General features: G+C 38.9%; 1 protein-coding gene across 2 annotated transcripts; it reads right to left on the reverse strand.

Moving 5' to 3' along the window:
* Nucleotides 1–229: 229 nt before the first annotated feature.
* On the reverse strand, nt 230–11,215 carry RPS6KB1 (ribosomal protein S6 kinase, 70kDa, polypeptide 1). Of its 2 annotated transcripts, XM_010009059.1 has the most exons (14): nt 11,172–11,215; nt 10,020–10,140; nt 9,598–9,666; nt 9,063–9,210; nt 8,086–8,143; nt 6,986–7,086; nt 6,489–6,579; nt 6,196–6,286; nt 5,785–5,892; nt 5,453–5,515; nt 4,540–4,617; nt 2,861–2,968; nt 2,157–2,269; nt 230–1,609 (listed from the first exon to the last, which is right to left on the reverse strand). In XM_010009059.1, the coding sequence occupies exons 1-14, from the start codon at nt 11,201–11,203 to the stop codon at nt 1,372–1,374; spliced, it is 1,419 nt and encodes a 472-aa protein (XP_010007361.1). In that variant the 5' UTR covers nt 11,204–11,215; the 3' UTR covers nt 230–1,371. The 2 variants fall into 2 exon arrangements, with proteins under 2 accessions (XP_010007361.1, XP_010007362.1); XM_010009060.1 differs by lacking the exon at nt 9,598–9,666 and having other exon boundaries at nt 648–1,609.
* Nucleotides 11,216–13,868: the final 2,653 nt, after the last annotated feature.

The following is a 13,868-nucleotide window of genomic DNA, read 5'->3' on the forward strand; positions in this document are numbered from 1 at the left end:
ATTTTATTCTTTGTACCTGGAAGTCATTTGTACAGATTGTGACAATTCCAAAAACATAAATAGTGTCCTTAGAACATGTTTCCTAAATTAAGTTGCTGAAGTTCTGACCCACTGTGGAAGACATTCACTGAAAGGCCATTGTAACACTTTTCTCATACAATCAGCAAATTTATTGCCCCAGCATAGAAAAAAATGTTGAGAAATTTAGAAAGGTATAATGGCAGGGAACTCCCATCAGCAAAATTTCATTTAAAAATAATAATAAAAAAAACCCCCAAATTCTTACCCACTGGATCCAAAAAGGTTTATTTCCTTATACTGTGGAGAATTTGTTTCCTGTGGTACTTCCTATGTGTTTCTACTGACCTTGTATTCATTCCAATGGACCTTTTCCTGATCTTTCCTATGGGTAAGAATCTGAACGTGTTCAGCTGTCCCCACCTAAGGACTGGTGTGCACCAAAGTGATGTTTCCCAGTGAAATGTCTGCTGAGGACAAGGATGAAATAAGCAGGACGTGTGTGAGCCCATGGCTTCCAGTTAAGCCTAGAACATAGCAGCACTGCTGTCTGATTAGATCCATTTCTCTTTGCAGGAACAGGTATTTCAGCTGGGTAAGCAAGGGAAACAGTTCTCTCCCACCCCACACATTGCCAAGCTGGTAATCAAATGATTCGCTTCTGATTTGTTGTTTCAAGAGAGTAAGAATCAGAACTAGAGCCTTTACTTTCTTCACAGCAACCAATTCTTTTGCATTTTTAATTTTGGGATGCTTTTCATAATGAGCAGAATCAAAAAATCTATTTGAAAAATATATATTTTATATATATAAAAAAACTCATTATGTTTCGAATGTGAAATACCAATCAATTTTATCTCTCATCTTTAATTCCACCCCATTGTAGGAAACAGCTTAACCAAGCTTGCATGCTAATTATTCCTCAGATGCAAGCATACAGGCATTTCTTTCTTTGCCTAGTGAAAGGGCTAACCCTCCTCGACACATTCACGACTAGACCAGCGATTCTGAAGCAACATCCTGACCCTTAATACTGTCAGTTTCAAGCTATCAAGCTGAAAAATCCTTGATAAGGTGAGAAGATGTCACTGCAAATCAGTTAGATGATGTGCCTAGAGTTCTGCAATACCATTTGCTAAAGTTTTTTTTTATGCACCATTGAGTGACAGAAAAAAAAAAAAAAATAATCCATTTTTCTTTGCTTTCCAAGTCGCTCTGTGCAATGACTGATTCTTTGATACTGTCACTTTTTAAAAGTAAACCTCACAAGCCCTCGTGGTTCAGCTTCACGGGGGTTTAAGTCCGTTCTTTGTTTTCCACCTTCAAAGGCTTAAAAAAAAATAAATGGTGTTGTCATAGATTCATGCGCAAGTGCTCTGGTCGTTTGGAAATCATGGGAAAAGCTTGTTTTTTATATGGCCCAGAGTTTGGTTGCCGGATTGGAAGTGGTGCTGAGGCCTCTCCACAGACTGTCACGTCCATTTGTTCTATTCCACTTGTCTCCATTGGATATTCCACAGGTGTCTGAGTGTTTGATGCGCTGGCAGAAGCACCTCTTCCCCAGAATTCCCCAGGGGAAAACTTTACAGGGCTTTAAAACAAGAAATATAAAAATCAGAGATGCAGATACACACAGCACCAAGGTATGTCCTTTACTCTGCAGGAAGCTGAACTCAAGTGCCTATTGAGAAGCATCTAATTCTTCCTTCCACTTCCAGAAGTTTGAGAGTTTCCACGTCTAGTTTCTATCACAGTCTCTTGTAAAGTAAAATTCTCTCATTTGAGAAGTCAGGAAACATTTCTAGAAGATTGCAGAAGAAATTTTCTGTACTAACATGATTCTTTAGCGGCACATAAGTACTTCAGATGTTCTGAACCAGTTCTACAGGAATGGTGTCCCAGGGTCACCAGACTCTGAGGCTGTGTCAGCACTGAACAGCAAGTACTTCTTGTGCTGCCAAACACCACAGATTGGCCTCTAATAATGTGGTTTGTAAAACAGGATCAAAGCTGCACTTCCATTAGAAGTGATGGGCTTAGTGAGACGAAAGGCCACATTTTCTATTTCTAGTGCAGATCTATTTCATCTACTTGCAAAAAAAAACATTAGAAAAAAAGAAAAAAAACCAAAAAGATACCTGACAGGTGTCCTAGGGCTACCTATGAATCTGCGAGGTGATCGGATTTTTGGTTCAAAAGAAAATTTCTCTTTTACGCTTTCAAGTACAGATGGAGCCACATATGTAAAACCCTGCAAAACAGGAATGGAGGGATTGTAACATACAGGCAAGATTTACATCTATTACACTTCTGCAATTAAGACAGTCATGAAATAGGAAGCAAAAATTAGAAAAAGGAGAGTAAACAAACATATGAACTTGTACTCACTTCCTGAAGTGAACAGCAGGACTTTAGGGAGTTCATCACCCAGGTGCCTGCTCACCCCATACATTTCTACTCAGATCAGATTCCCACAGGCATGCTCAATTTAATTAATTTTGATCCATAGAATGGACATTGTGCCCTGCATGACTATGGAAGCAATCACATGGCCAGGGTTCATAATGCAACTATGAATTAGAATGCTGACATTTCAGAAAATAAGCAACGTTTGTTAGCTGGTTTATCTGTATAAAGAAAACATCAGCAGTATCAAGCTAAAGCATTTTCAAAGCCATTAAACATTTCAAATCTGCTGCAGAATGTGCTTAAAATCACAATAGTTTGCTTCAAGCATCAGGTGGAAAGAGTCAATAGAACTTATTCACCTGAAATGCCCTTCTGGTTCCAACACAACATCCCTCTTCCACAGGCGTCACACGCTCATCCCTGGCTCACTTACCAGAAAGACCTGGTTGGCACTTTCACTGAGAGTAGAGTCATCTGGGCTATCAACAGGTGTCTGACGTGTAAACTTTGAATCAAACTGGCTCACATCCTCTTCAGATTGCTTTGCAAAAACAAAATGATTAAGGGTTTATATTACAGATATCAACCAAATGGCTTAGCGGTGATCAGTGCAGCCTCTGGGTGGAGTTCATTCCATAGGTTTTTGGCAGAGCTCTGCTGGAGTAAAACCCTGGAGTGGTGTCGGAATCCTGTCGCTGCCAGTGGGAGGTCACTATGGGCACTGACACTGAGAAATAAAGGCAAGGGGGAGGGGCAAAAAATTATGGATCAAAAAGGAACACAAATTAAAAAGATGCCTTTAAAAAAATTAAAATAATCCCAAATCACAAACGAAAACTTTTAGAAAGACAATGCCAGCTTCTTGCAATTTTTAGCCCTTGTCACAACCAGTACAGATCAGTTGCAACCATTAGTTTCTCCAAGTCTCTCTCCAGATACTTTTATCCCACTTCTGCAGATACAGAAGTGTTTATACTGTGAGGGATAGGTGAGAACTCTGGAATAAGTGACTATGAAGACTCTTGTTTAAATTCAAAGAATAACAGACATACATCCAAGCTCCCTTCTCTCAGTAAATGTAACTGAAAAGGCAGCATTTGTGCAGGCCCTCATGCAACCATGGAAGCACATTTTCAAAAACTATCTAGTTTCTACAAGTAGTTTTCATAAAATTTGCCAGTAACAGAAAAAAACCTCAAAACTACCATCAGGTAATTTGTCTGGAAATCATAAGTCTTGCATCATTCTGAATTTAAGTTTAAAAGGTGAGGGGGGGGGGAAAGGTCTGGAGTCCTCATGCTGTAGTAAGCACAACATTAGTGATGCCTAAGTCAGTTTTAAGTGAAACTTTTTTAGTAGTCAGGAAGTATTGGGGTGGTAATGCCCACGGCTGCTGGAGCTAATTGTACCCAGAGGGGAAAAAAAGACACCCCACACCATCAAAATACAAGACATAATAATAGAGGCTTATTCATCACATCACTGGTTTGAGGTTTAATTACTGCCTAGAATGCTTGAGATGCATTGTAAATATTAATAAGCAAACATACAAAATACCTAATGAGGTGACTTTATTTACATTTGCTTAGCAGCTATTTTATCATCTTAGTTTCAACTAAGCACTGACTTACTGTGTAAGATTTAGAAGCAGAAATTCAGAGATAACTGTAACTTGCAAGTCTGTTTAACCTACAGGTTAGAAGGATAAATGAGCTGGTAGCTGATTTTTGCCCCCTTCTCATATAAAAAAAAGCAAGATCCTATTCCAGTGATGGATGAGTTCTGTGACTGCAGAGTAATAAGACAGAACAGCACGCTCATAGCAGCCAGTATTTCATACTGTGTGGAGACCTAAAGAGGTTTTTCATTTCTTAAATGTTGATCAGTTCTCAGAAGAAAAGATACCTGCATCAGACAGTTTCTTGCTTTAATCTGACAACAGTGAATCTGAGAACTACTAACCCAAGTTGATGCATTTAACTATTTAAAGTACCAGATATCAACCCACTCCAGTTTGTAAGAGTGAGAGCTTTTCTAAGTTTTGGATTCCACGTTCTTAAGACCTTTCCCAAAGGTGTATGAGGGATATCTCACAGCATTCTGAGTACATACCAATAAGGGCTTAAAAGGAGGTTCCACCTTTCTTGCCAACAGCTCATCCCAGTTAATGTGTCTGAAGAACGGGTGAGCCTACAAGAGTTAGCAACAGCAGAGTCATAATCCACCTTCTGGGTATAAACCACAGAAATTTCAGAATTAAGCATGTTCTTTTCAGCCCCTCTCTGTGGTGTCTTCCCTTCCAAAATCACATATGGGTCTAGTGTGATAGATTCTGCAGGACTGCATCAGAGAGCTGAAAATTGATACTATACCTCCAAGTCAGACAAGATCTGTCCCTACCATGTTTGCCTTGAAAAATATTAGAAAAAGTCAGTTGACATGCAAAAGGCCTCTACATTTTTCAACTCTAAAAGTTAAGTATCTAAAAATAATGTCAAAACACTGTATTAGTGACAAAGTAGTAGAACTGTGAAGTAAGCAGGACTCTCTAGCACACTGTTAATCTCACCACACACCAAAAAAAAAGAAGTCAAGCTGGAAGCAACAGGAACCAGGTCTCTGCCTTAACTTTTAACTGTGCAACTCTGAATGCAAACAAACACCACTTTTCCCTTGAAAGAGCTGCTCTACATGGGGGCTGGCAAATTGTTCCTCAGACTGCTGGAGTGGTGTTGGCTCCTCTGTAGTTGGCTGTACAATTAAGATTGTGCAACTAGTAGAAAAGATCCACTAGAAGACAGAGCTAAAGAATAAAAGTTAATTTTCCATTCTCAAATTATCAAATAGGTAGACAGCTGCTTTCGTTAAGCTTTAAAGCATTCAAATTTAGATCAGCTGTCATGTGTGACTGCCTTGTTGCTCAGGACACATCAAGTCAGACACACTCTCCTCCCCTGATGGACCCTCAAAGCTGTTTTATTTTCCATGAAGTAATTTAAGAACTCTTGAGGTAAGAAAAAGTTACCTGAACTTCTCCAGCATCTCCAGGACCAGCTCCTAGACGTGAGGCAGCGTTTCTTTTTAGCAGCTAAGGAGAAGCAACATCCAAACAAGAAAAATTAGCTGTGCCCTTATGACTAGACTAGTTCTGACACGAATCATTGTTTGTATTATTACCATGCAGAATGAACACAATCATCAGAAAATCCACATTTGTATTTTCAAGGAAAAATCACTTTATCATGCAGAACCAAGATTGACTTAGCAGTAAAACAAGGGCTGAACAGCCATAGTGTTATCATTGTATTTCTATTTTTCTACATACACATGTAGTACTGACATTCATTAAAATTCTACCTTTTTAAGCAGATCTCTGGCTTCTTGTGTGAGGTAGGGAGGCAAGTTGAGTTTACACTTGAGAATCTTGTCAATTGTTTTCTTTCTGTTCTCCCCAGTGAAAGGAGGCTAGAAAGCACCATTGTAATGGGAGGAAAAATAGGACTTGTTCTTATTTGTGTACACAGAACTCACTTCAGTAATTTATAAAGCAGATAAAATTACTGCAAAGAGGACTTCCAAGTAACTGTTTGGATGAGATCAACTCATGACTGCACTCAACAGAAGTGTAGCTGTATTTTAATTACATTTCTTACTTGCAGTTTGTATATATACAAATATATATGTATTTATACATGCCTCTGAATTAGAATACAGGTAACTACAAAAGCAACAAAGAAAAAATACATGCAAGTATAACTGTGCACCTACTGCTCCAGTCAGCATGTCATACATTAATGCCCCCAAACTCCACCAGTCCACAGCACGATTATGACCACTCCTCATCAAGATTTCAGGGGCCCTATAATCAGAAAAATTGAAAACATGGAAGTATTTTAACAAGCTTTATACTAATTCTGACTCCTACTTTCAAACAAAACCACATTTATCACGTAAAACTTCCAAGAGTCACTGAACGTAAGAACCATCAGTTAAAAAAGGCAAAATGTAGCCATTACCCCCCAGACCAGTGTAAAACTTTTCTGTTTCATCATGCAGCTCACATGTATTCAATTGTTCCACAGAATGTGTGTGTGACTGTTCCATCGTGAATAGATTCTTTACATAATCCAAAGTCAGTCAATTTTACGTGACCTGAAATTAAATATATAAAATTTAAGACTTGCCAGAATTCTGACAATTGTGTAAGTAACATCAAGAAATTTTCAGCAGGGCTATGTAATAACTCTGAACTACTTCCAGGTATCTTCAGTGTTCTGACAAAGCAATACAGCTAGAAAACAGGAGAAGGTAATCACACTTAAGAGATAAAATCTTTGCATTGTACCTGCATAAGAAAGTGTTGCACTTGGTGAAGACAAACAAGGCAAACCACCAAGACTTACTCACATACAGACAAATGTATTTAAACATAAAGATTGCAGAACATCATTCAAGTAAGAAAACAAGCTATTGCATTTTACTGCTTCTAAGTTTAGAAAACAGCCTTCAACAAATGGTAAAGCACCCTGAATAATTTAGTACAAAGACTTAAGACTACCTTGATGATTAAGCATGATATTTTCTGGCTTCAGATCACGATATATGATTCCTTTCTGATGCAAGTGCCCCAGTGCCATTGAGATTTCTGCCAAGTAAAAGCTGAAAGGAAACACATGCCACACAATTAGACATATTCAATCATGCAAAGCATCTTAAACATTAAGACTATTATGTACACAGCAACAGTGCCTTGGAAGTATCATTAGAAGTGTATGAGAAAATGAGATAAACATGATGCCTTTGAAGTTGCTTTGCCAGAAGGCAGAGAGACCCAAGATTAACTACAAAATGATGCTGTTAGCATTAGGTTTATCTGTTCAGCATCTACCTTACCATGAATATTTTTTGGAGGGATCTGAAAATACAATTTAAAATTTAACCACTTAGTGGTTAAGGTATGCTCCAATCTGTATTACCACATTCAGATTACAAAATTTGAAGGGAAAAAGTGAAGCTTTTTTCATGGATAGCACCCAGGGTGCCATCTGCAGAAGAATGGTACAGCCCTGTCTGCACAGCTAAGCTTTTCCGAGGCACTGCCAGCATGCACTGTGGGAAGACACAACTGTATTCAGTTGGGTGAAGCCTCATCAATATTTCAAGATAATTGCAACTTGCTTATATGTAAAATATCACTACTCCAAAGACTTTTTCTCTTTTTTTTAGAATAATTACCTTTGTCACTTCACACATCTGATTGTTAGAATACAGCTAATACAGTGACTGGGAAATTCTGTAACTGGCTGGTAAAATTGTGTGTGGATCAGGAACAACAACAAAAAAAACCAAAACAGATTGCATTTACAGAAAGTCTTTCCCAGTCTTTTCTCCAACACCCAAAACACCTCCTTTACCACAACCCTCTAGAATATAGCCTCACTCAGCAATGGATCTTCTTCTGTACTATGACTGGAGTTACACCAGCACAAACTGGTATGCACAGAACGTGTGCTTCTTCCAACACTCAATTAACTGCTCTTTCCACTAAACTATGAAATGAATAAGCAGTTATATATAGTTTTTGAAGTCAGAGTATACAGTTTAAGCACTCAAAAAAACTCCACAGAACTATTAATTTACCAAAACAGTTTCACTTACCAAGCAGTATCTTCCATAAATATCCCTTCTCTCTCTAACTGCATAAATAGTTCTCCTCCTGTCATGCAAAAAAATTACATTATACTCTATTATAATATAATTTTTAGTCAGTCAAAAGTCTTTTCCAGAAAATCTATAACCAACAGGTATTCTGTCCTGTTACACAAAGTTGTTTCACAAAAAACAACTGAGAACTTACTATTGTTATTCTCAGAATACTAGCAACGTAAAGAAATGCCAAAAGAAATCAAAAGAGCATGCTGAAAAAACCCAACAGCATTCTATGGGGATAGCCTGAGGAAACTGCCTCGTGTCTCTTCTCCTGCCTGTGAAATAAAGGCAACATTTACTTGTTGCATAAAGAACCTGCATGGACTGAGGTTGGCACTGGTCTCTCCTCACAAGTAACTCGTGATAGAACAAGAGGAAATGGCCTCAAACTGCACCAGGGAAGGTTTAGACTAAACATCAGGAAGAACTTTTTCACTGGAAGGGCTGTCAGACATTGAAACAGGCTGCCCAAGGAGGGGGTTGAATCACCATTCCTGTTTAAGTCATCTAGATGTGATGCTTGGGAATATGGCTTAGTGCTGGACTTGGGAGAGTAGGGTTAATGGTTGGATTTAATGATCTTGAAGGTCTTTACCAACCCTGGTGATTCTGTGACGAAAACCTTAGGTACTCTGCACAACTGCACACAATCTAAGTGCAACACACAGGAACTCCAAGTCTGATGGGAGAAAAGGTATGAAAAACCCTCCTCTCTTGTACTGTCATGAAAAAGGTCCATTCATCTATTGTATTGAGTTAGAAGCTTTATTTATATTATTGTATGTATTTTTAATATTAACCAATTTTTCATTTGTAAGGCATAATGCTAACAAGTTAGCTGACCTTTTATAAGTAGAGTAAGAAATCCAAATTCTCAATTCCACAAGTAACCAAAAAGCAGGGAAGTAACAATTTCATATACTGACCACTGAGATACTCAAGGATGAGGTAGAGTTTTCCACCAGTCTGAAAGGCATAAATTAAGTCTACAATGAAGGGATGTTTCACTTCCTCCAGGATATTCCGCTCTGCTTTTGTGTGAGCTGTGTCCTTGGCATTCCTGACAATCATTGCCTACAGAAAGCACAGATATGTGAGAACAAAATGCTAAACAAGGCAGACTTTTAGATTTAGTTCAGTTCTGATTTTACTAAATCACAATGCTACATAAGTCAGCACCATCATGAAGAAAATTTCCCTCCCATTTATGCATCAGAGGTGTCTTGCAAAGTTTAAGTCTATTTATTTAATAGAATTATACAATAATTTAGGTTGGAAGGGACCTCCTGACCTATGTTAACAAGCGGCTAAGAACCACACAGAACAATTTAAAGTTTCATTCCAACTGTGCCTGAATAACAACTACACATATGAAAAAAAGTGTATTCATGTAAAAGCTGAATGGTGGGATAGGTTTTTTTAAAAATTCAGATGGCAGTGGAATCAGAACATTGAGGTTACCTTTTTAAGAACCTTCATGGCAAATATTTTCCCGGTGTTTGCTCCAGTTACTTTTCGTACTTGAAACACCTACACAACCACACAAGAGGACACATGTTATGACCACATGGGCAGTCAAATGAACAGCAAAGTTTTGTGAAAGAGAGAGGAAATCACCTACAAACTGCAAGCTGCCTGAAGGAGAAGAGCTAGTGATTGGCACCAGAACCAGTTTGGGATATTTTCTGCTGCCACCAGCTGGTGAGGTTCTACCAAATGACTTCAGTCCCAGGACACCAGCCTTGGCAGCCCTGAGGTCACCTTCTGGTAGAGTGAACTTAGCAGAAAACGGGATGGCAAGATTAAGCTTTGCCAAAGGCACAGTGAGCACTTTCACTGCCTTTGGAGAAATGGGTTTGCTTCTGTAGAAAGGAGCTCCTTACCTTTCCATAGCCACCTTTGCCGAGCACACGCAGTAACTCAAAGCACTCTGGTCGGATCTTTTCTGGACCTCTGTTTACACTAGTTTCTGAAATCTCAAATTTTTCACAATGTTCCATGCCACTGGATAAAACCAAAACAAGAATATAAGACTACCTGATACTCAAAAATGATCCAACCAAAGTAAGCAAGCAAATTACTGTCTGAAAGGCACAGAGTGTAGATGACAGAACTGAGTGACTAGAATTCTCAGCATCAAAACTTTCATTTAGGTCTGTGCCAAGCACTAAGTTGCAGCTTGCACAGAAAAGATCACCTGCTAATTTTTGGGATTTACAGTTTCAAGATTTGCTTCATTTTAATGCATAATAAATCTCTCTATTACACCAGAATCAAGTTTACAAGCCCAAAGCCTCAGACTGACTTAGCTATTCCTACAGGACCTCAAGTAAAAGCAAGGCTGTAAGGTGTGCTGAGTTTCAGATCACATTCAGCAGCCCCAGCAGTCATGGTAAGACTTCTAGAACATAAATATCTTGCAGAAAAAGGTGTAACAAAAAAAGTTACACAACTCTGAACGTGCCACAGAAGACTGATCTATTATTTACTGATGTTTCTGAATTGTGCTACAGTTCTGCAAAACACCAACAGATTGATCTGCTAAAGTAAATGTAACTGAACTGTTTTAACTCTCACAGCTTTCTTCTCACAACATGGCAGGCTGAAACCACCTGGAAATCTAGAAATGAAGTCATACTAAAGGTAACTGTCTCCTGAGCATCAATTTAGAACTTCTGAATTCTCACCTGCTTCAGAGTACCATGCAACTGGAGCCTTTCTCAAATGCACAGAACATACAATGTTCTGCAGACAGTGCATTACAATGATACTATAAAGAATATTATTCAGTACAATAGATAATGTTGGGAAAAACAAGGATTAAAAGACAACATCAAGTTTTGCCAGGATTTTCTTTTATTATTATTGTTTAATTTCAAGATACAATTCACAAATTTTAATGTAAAGGTATTGTGAAACTACTAGAAACAACTCAAAATTGAACAAGGGTGACAAGATGTTCTATTTAACTTAACAATGTAAGAAAATTAGGAGCTTTATGTAGTTGGAAACAGAACATTCTAGCAGCAACTTACAGGTCATATTGGCCAACGACGCCATGGTCCATGCTCTCACTTAACTGACCCTGGGGATGGGAGGGGTAGAAGGAAGATTAATTATGAAAAAAATTTAAAAAGCAGTGTCAAAATAAATCCACTGATGTGTTTTATGCATCTAAAGTTATTTAATGATAATGAATACTAGATAATCAAATAAGCCTAAAGCTCAGGTGTAATAAATTATCAGCCAAAGATAAGAAACCTACACAATTCCATGAGGGATTTGCAATTCTTCCACATATGTCAAACATTGGCACAGGGAATCAGCGTGTTTCCTGACTGCATTGTTTCTCAATCACTAAAATACTGGACGTAGCAGTTTCACACCCCCCCATGTGACTGTGAGAAATATTAAGGTACTGGACTTTCCTTTGCACTTGCTCTTCCATCCGAATCTTAAAATCCTATCTTTCCTTCAAAGAATGTTCAACTTGATCCCTTATGCAAGATAATACTCCCCTGTAACTGTGGCACTACATGGCAAAATGAGTGCAAACCAAGGAGACAGCTAGAATGAATACAAATGGAATTTAATGGACAAGCTTCTAATGAGCTTTAAACTATACTTTTTGTATTTTTATCTATAAGTATAAATATATTTTGAAATGTACATAAAATAAAACCTGCAATTTAGTGAGAAACACCCTAGAATCCATAGACTGAATAGAATCCATAGACTGAATAGGTTATGTAAAATTCAGAGGACTGGAAAGAAAAAAAAAACAACACTGAGATCTGCAAAAAGCAGATCAAGCCAAGGAGTGCATTTCAAAATATTAAGTGAAAACACTAAGTAAAGAAATGATAAACATTCACTAGCTTCTAAACCATTTAAACATTAAAGGTTACGGGGGCTGGTTTATTTTGACAGGTGATCTAGAGGGGAATTTAAATCCTGGTTCCACCTACTAGCACAACAAGCAATTATGGAGTCCAAAAGTTCAAGTTTGTTTCCAGGTCAGAGAGTTGCCAGCTCATGTCCTCTTGATAATGTTTGTTAGAGAAATCCAGCTCACTGACATCTGTTTCACAATAAAACCCCCAAAACTGCCCTTGACCCTACCCTTAGATGCCAACAAATTTAAAAAAATACAGCAAACACAGAGAATAAACACCCACCACGTTCCTAGAACAACTTCTCAAGTTACCCAATGGCTCTGGCAAAGCTCACTCATGCTCTCCTTGTCCCTGTGAACTATGACTTTCATTCTCAGGATTAACTGAAACAAAATTCACTTGAGATACCATTCCATTATTTTCAGGATTTCTTCTCACTTCACAAAACCAAGCAATGCAGTGGTGTTCTGGCTGGAAGGCCAGACTCCTTCAGTCTATGCTTAAATGTTTCACTGATCACAAACACAAAATACAAGTCTGTTTTTATCCACCATAATTAGTGCAACCAACCGTATGGCTTATAAGTAAACCAGCCATTTACACAACTGTTCAGATTTTCTGGAATGCCCGTGTCTATCCAAAACTACAACTACTACCAGGCTTCCAGCTCCCAGGGACCACACAGATCAGACAAAACAGTCCAGACCTTACACCTTAATCACTTCCAGTTTAATGATCTCAACTGCACTGCCTGCAATGTCTTTCTGATCCCTACAAGACATGTACAACGCCCAGAGATAACTTTCAGTGAACCATTTCCCCTGCTTTCTAATTCAAATTTCAAGTCCATTCTCACCTTCCTTTATCTGTTTGCCAAAAGGCACATGATAATCAACTTAAGTTGCCAATGTGCCCTCAGTTGTGCCATCAAAATGTCAGTCACAGCAATTTTTTAAAATCCACAATAACTAGTGATTTTTTTAATCCTTCCCTAAGACTGAATTATTGGAAAATTAGAGAGAACTTTCTTGCTACCCTCCCTTAGAACCTGTTCTTGGCAACATTACCAGTATGATGCAAGCAACATCTGTTTTGGCCAAGTACTTTATTGATTACTGAGGTGACAGACAGAGCTTTTTCCTGCATGCTGTTCAAACCTTCAGCTGTCAAACAAAGTCCTTGTGATTTCTATGCAGCACGGGTACAGAGTTCCAGTTATCTCAAAAACTCCAAGAAAGTATTTAAATAGCAAAAAAAATGCATGCAGTAGCAGTTTCAGCAACAGAAAATGTTTAATATAAAAAAGCAGCAGAGCTAGAAAAATATAAGCAGAGATCTTGTAACAGAATTCCCCCAAAGCCTGAAGGGAACCTACATAAAGATCACAAGATGATAAACTACAGATTACAAGGTGAACAGTTCAGGGAAGCATGAGATGGAGATGCACGCTGATCCACACAGACGTCTAAGGCAGCATTTTAACGCTCTGCTTTTAATTTTGCCGCTAGAGCAACGACTTTATCGAGCTCCAGAAAGATGAGCATTTCTGCCCTGACGTTAAAGCGTGTGACGAGGAGAAGGAGAAAAAAAACCACAAAACCAAAACAAACCACAACACACCAAAAAACCAACCCGCTGCGGCGCTTCTGCCGGCAAACCCGCCGCGAAACTTCCCAAAAAAAATAAAAGCTGCTACAAGTTGGGCGCAGCCCCCGAGGGGGGGAAGCCCGGGGAACCAGCGCCCGGGCCCCGCAGCCCTGGGAGCCCCGGGCCGGGCCCCGCAGCCCTGGGAGCCTCAGGACCGGGCCCCGCAGCCCTGGGAGCCTCAGGACCGGG

This window comes from Chaetura pelagica, unplaced genomic scaffold, assembly GCF_000747805.2.
Source record: "Chaetura pelagica isolate M959 unplaced genomic scaffold, ChaPel_1.0 scaffold72, whole genome shotgun sequence".
NCBI classification, from domain to species: Eukaryota; Metazoa; Chordata; class Aves; order Apodiformes; family Apodidae; genus Chaetura; species Chaetura pelagica.

What these genes read in the sequence shown, in the direction of transcription:
- RPS6KB1 (XM_010009059.1), bottom strand. Translation starts at nt 11,203, where the DNA reads ATGGACCATGGCGTCGTTGGCCAATATGACCT. An exon ending in TTTATGGAAGATACTGCTTG is followed by an intron (nt 7,087 to 8,085) that starts GTAAGTGAAACT and finishes GTTTCCTTTCAG; the next exon opens with CTTTTACTTGGCAGAAATCT. An exon ending in CTCCTTTTAAGCCCTTATTG is followed by an intron (nt 2,969 to 4,539) that starts GTATGTACTCAG and finishes GTTTTTGCAAAG; the next exon opens with CAATCTGAAGAGGATGTGAG.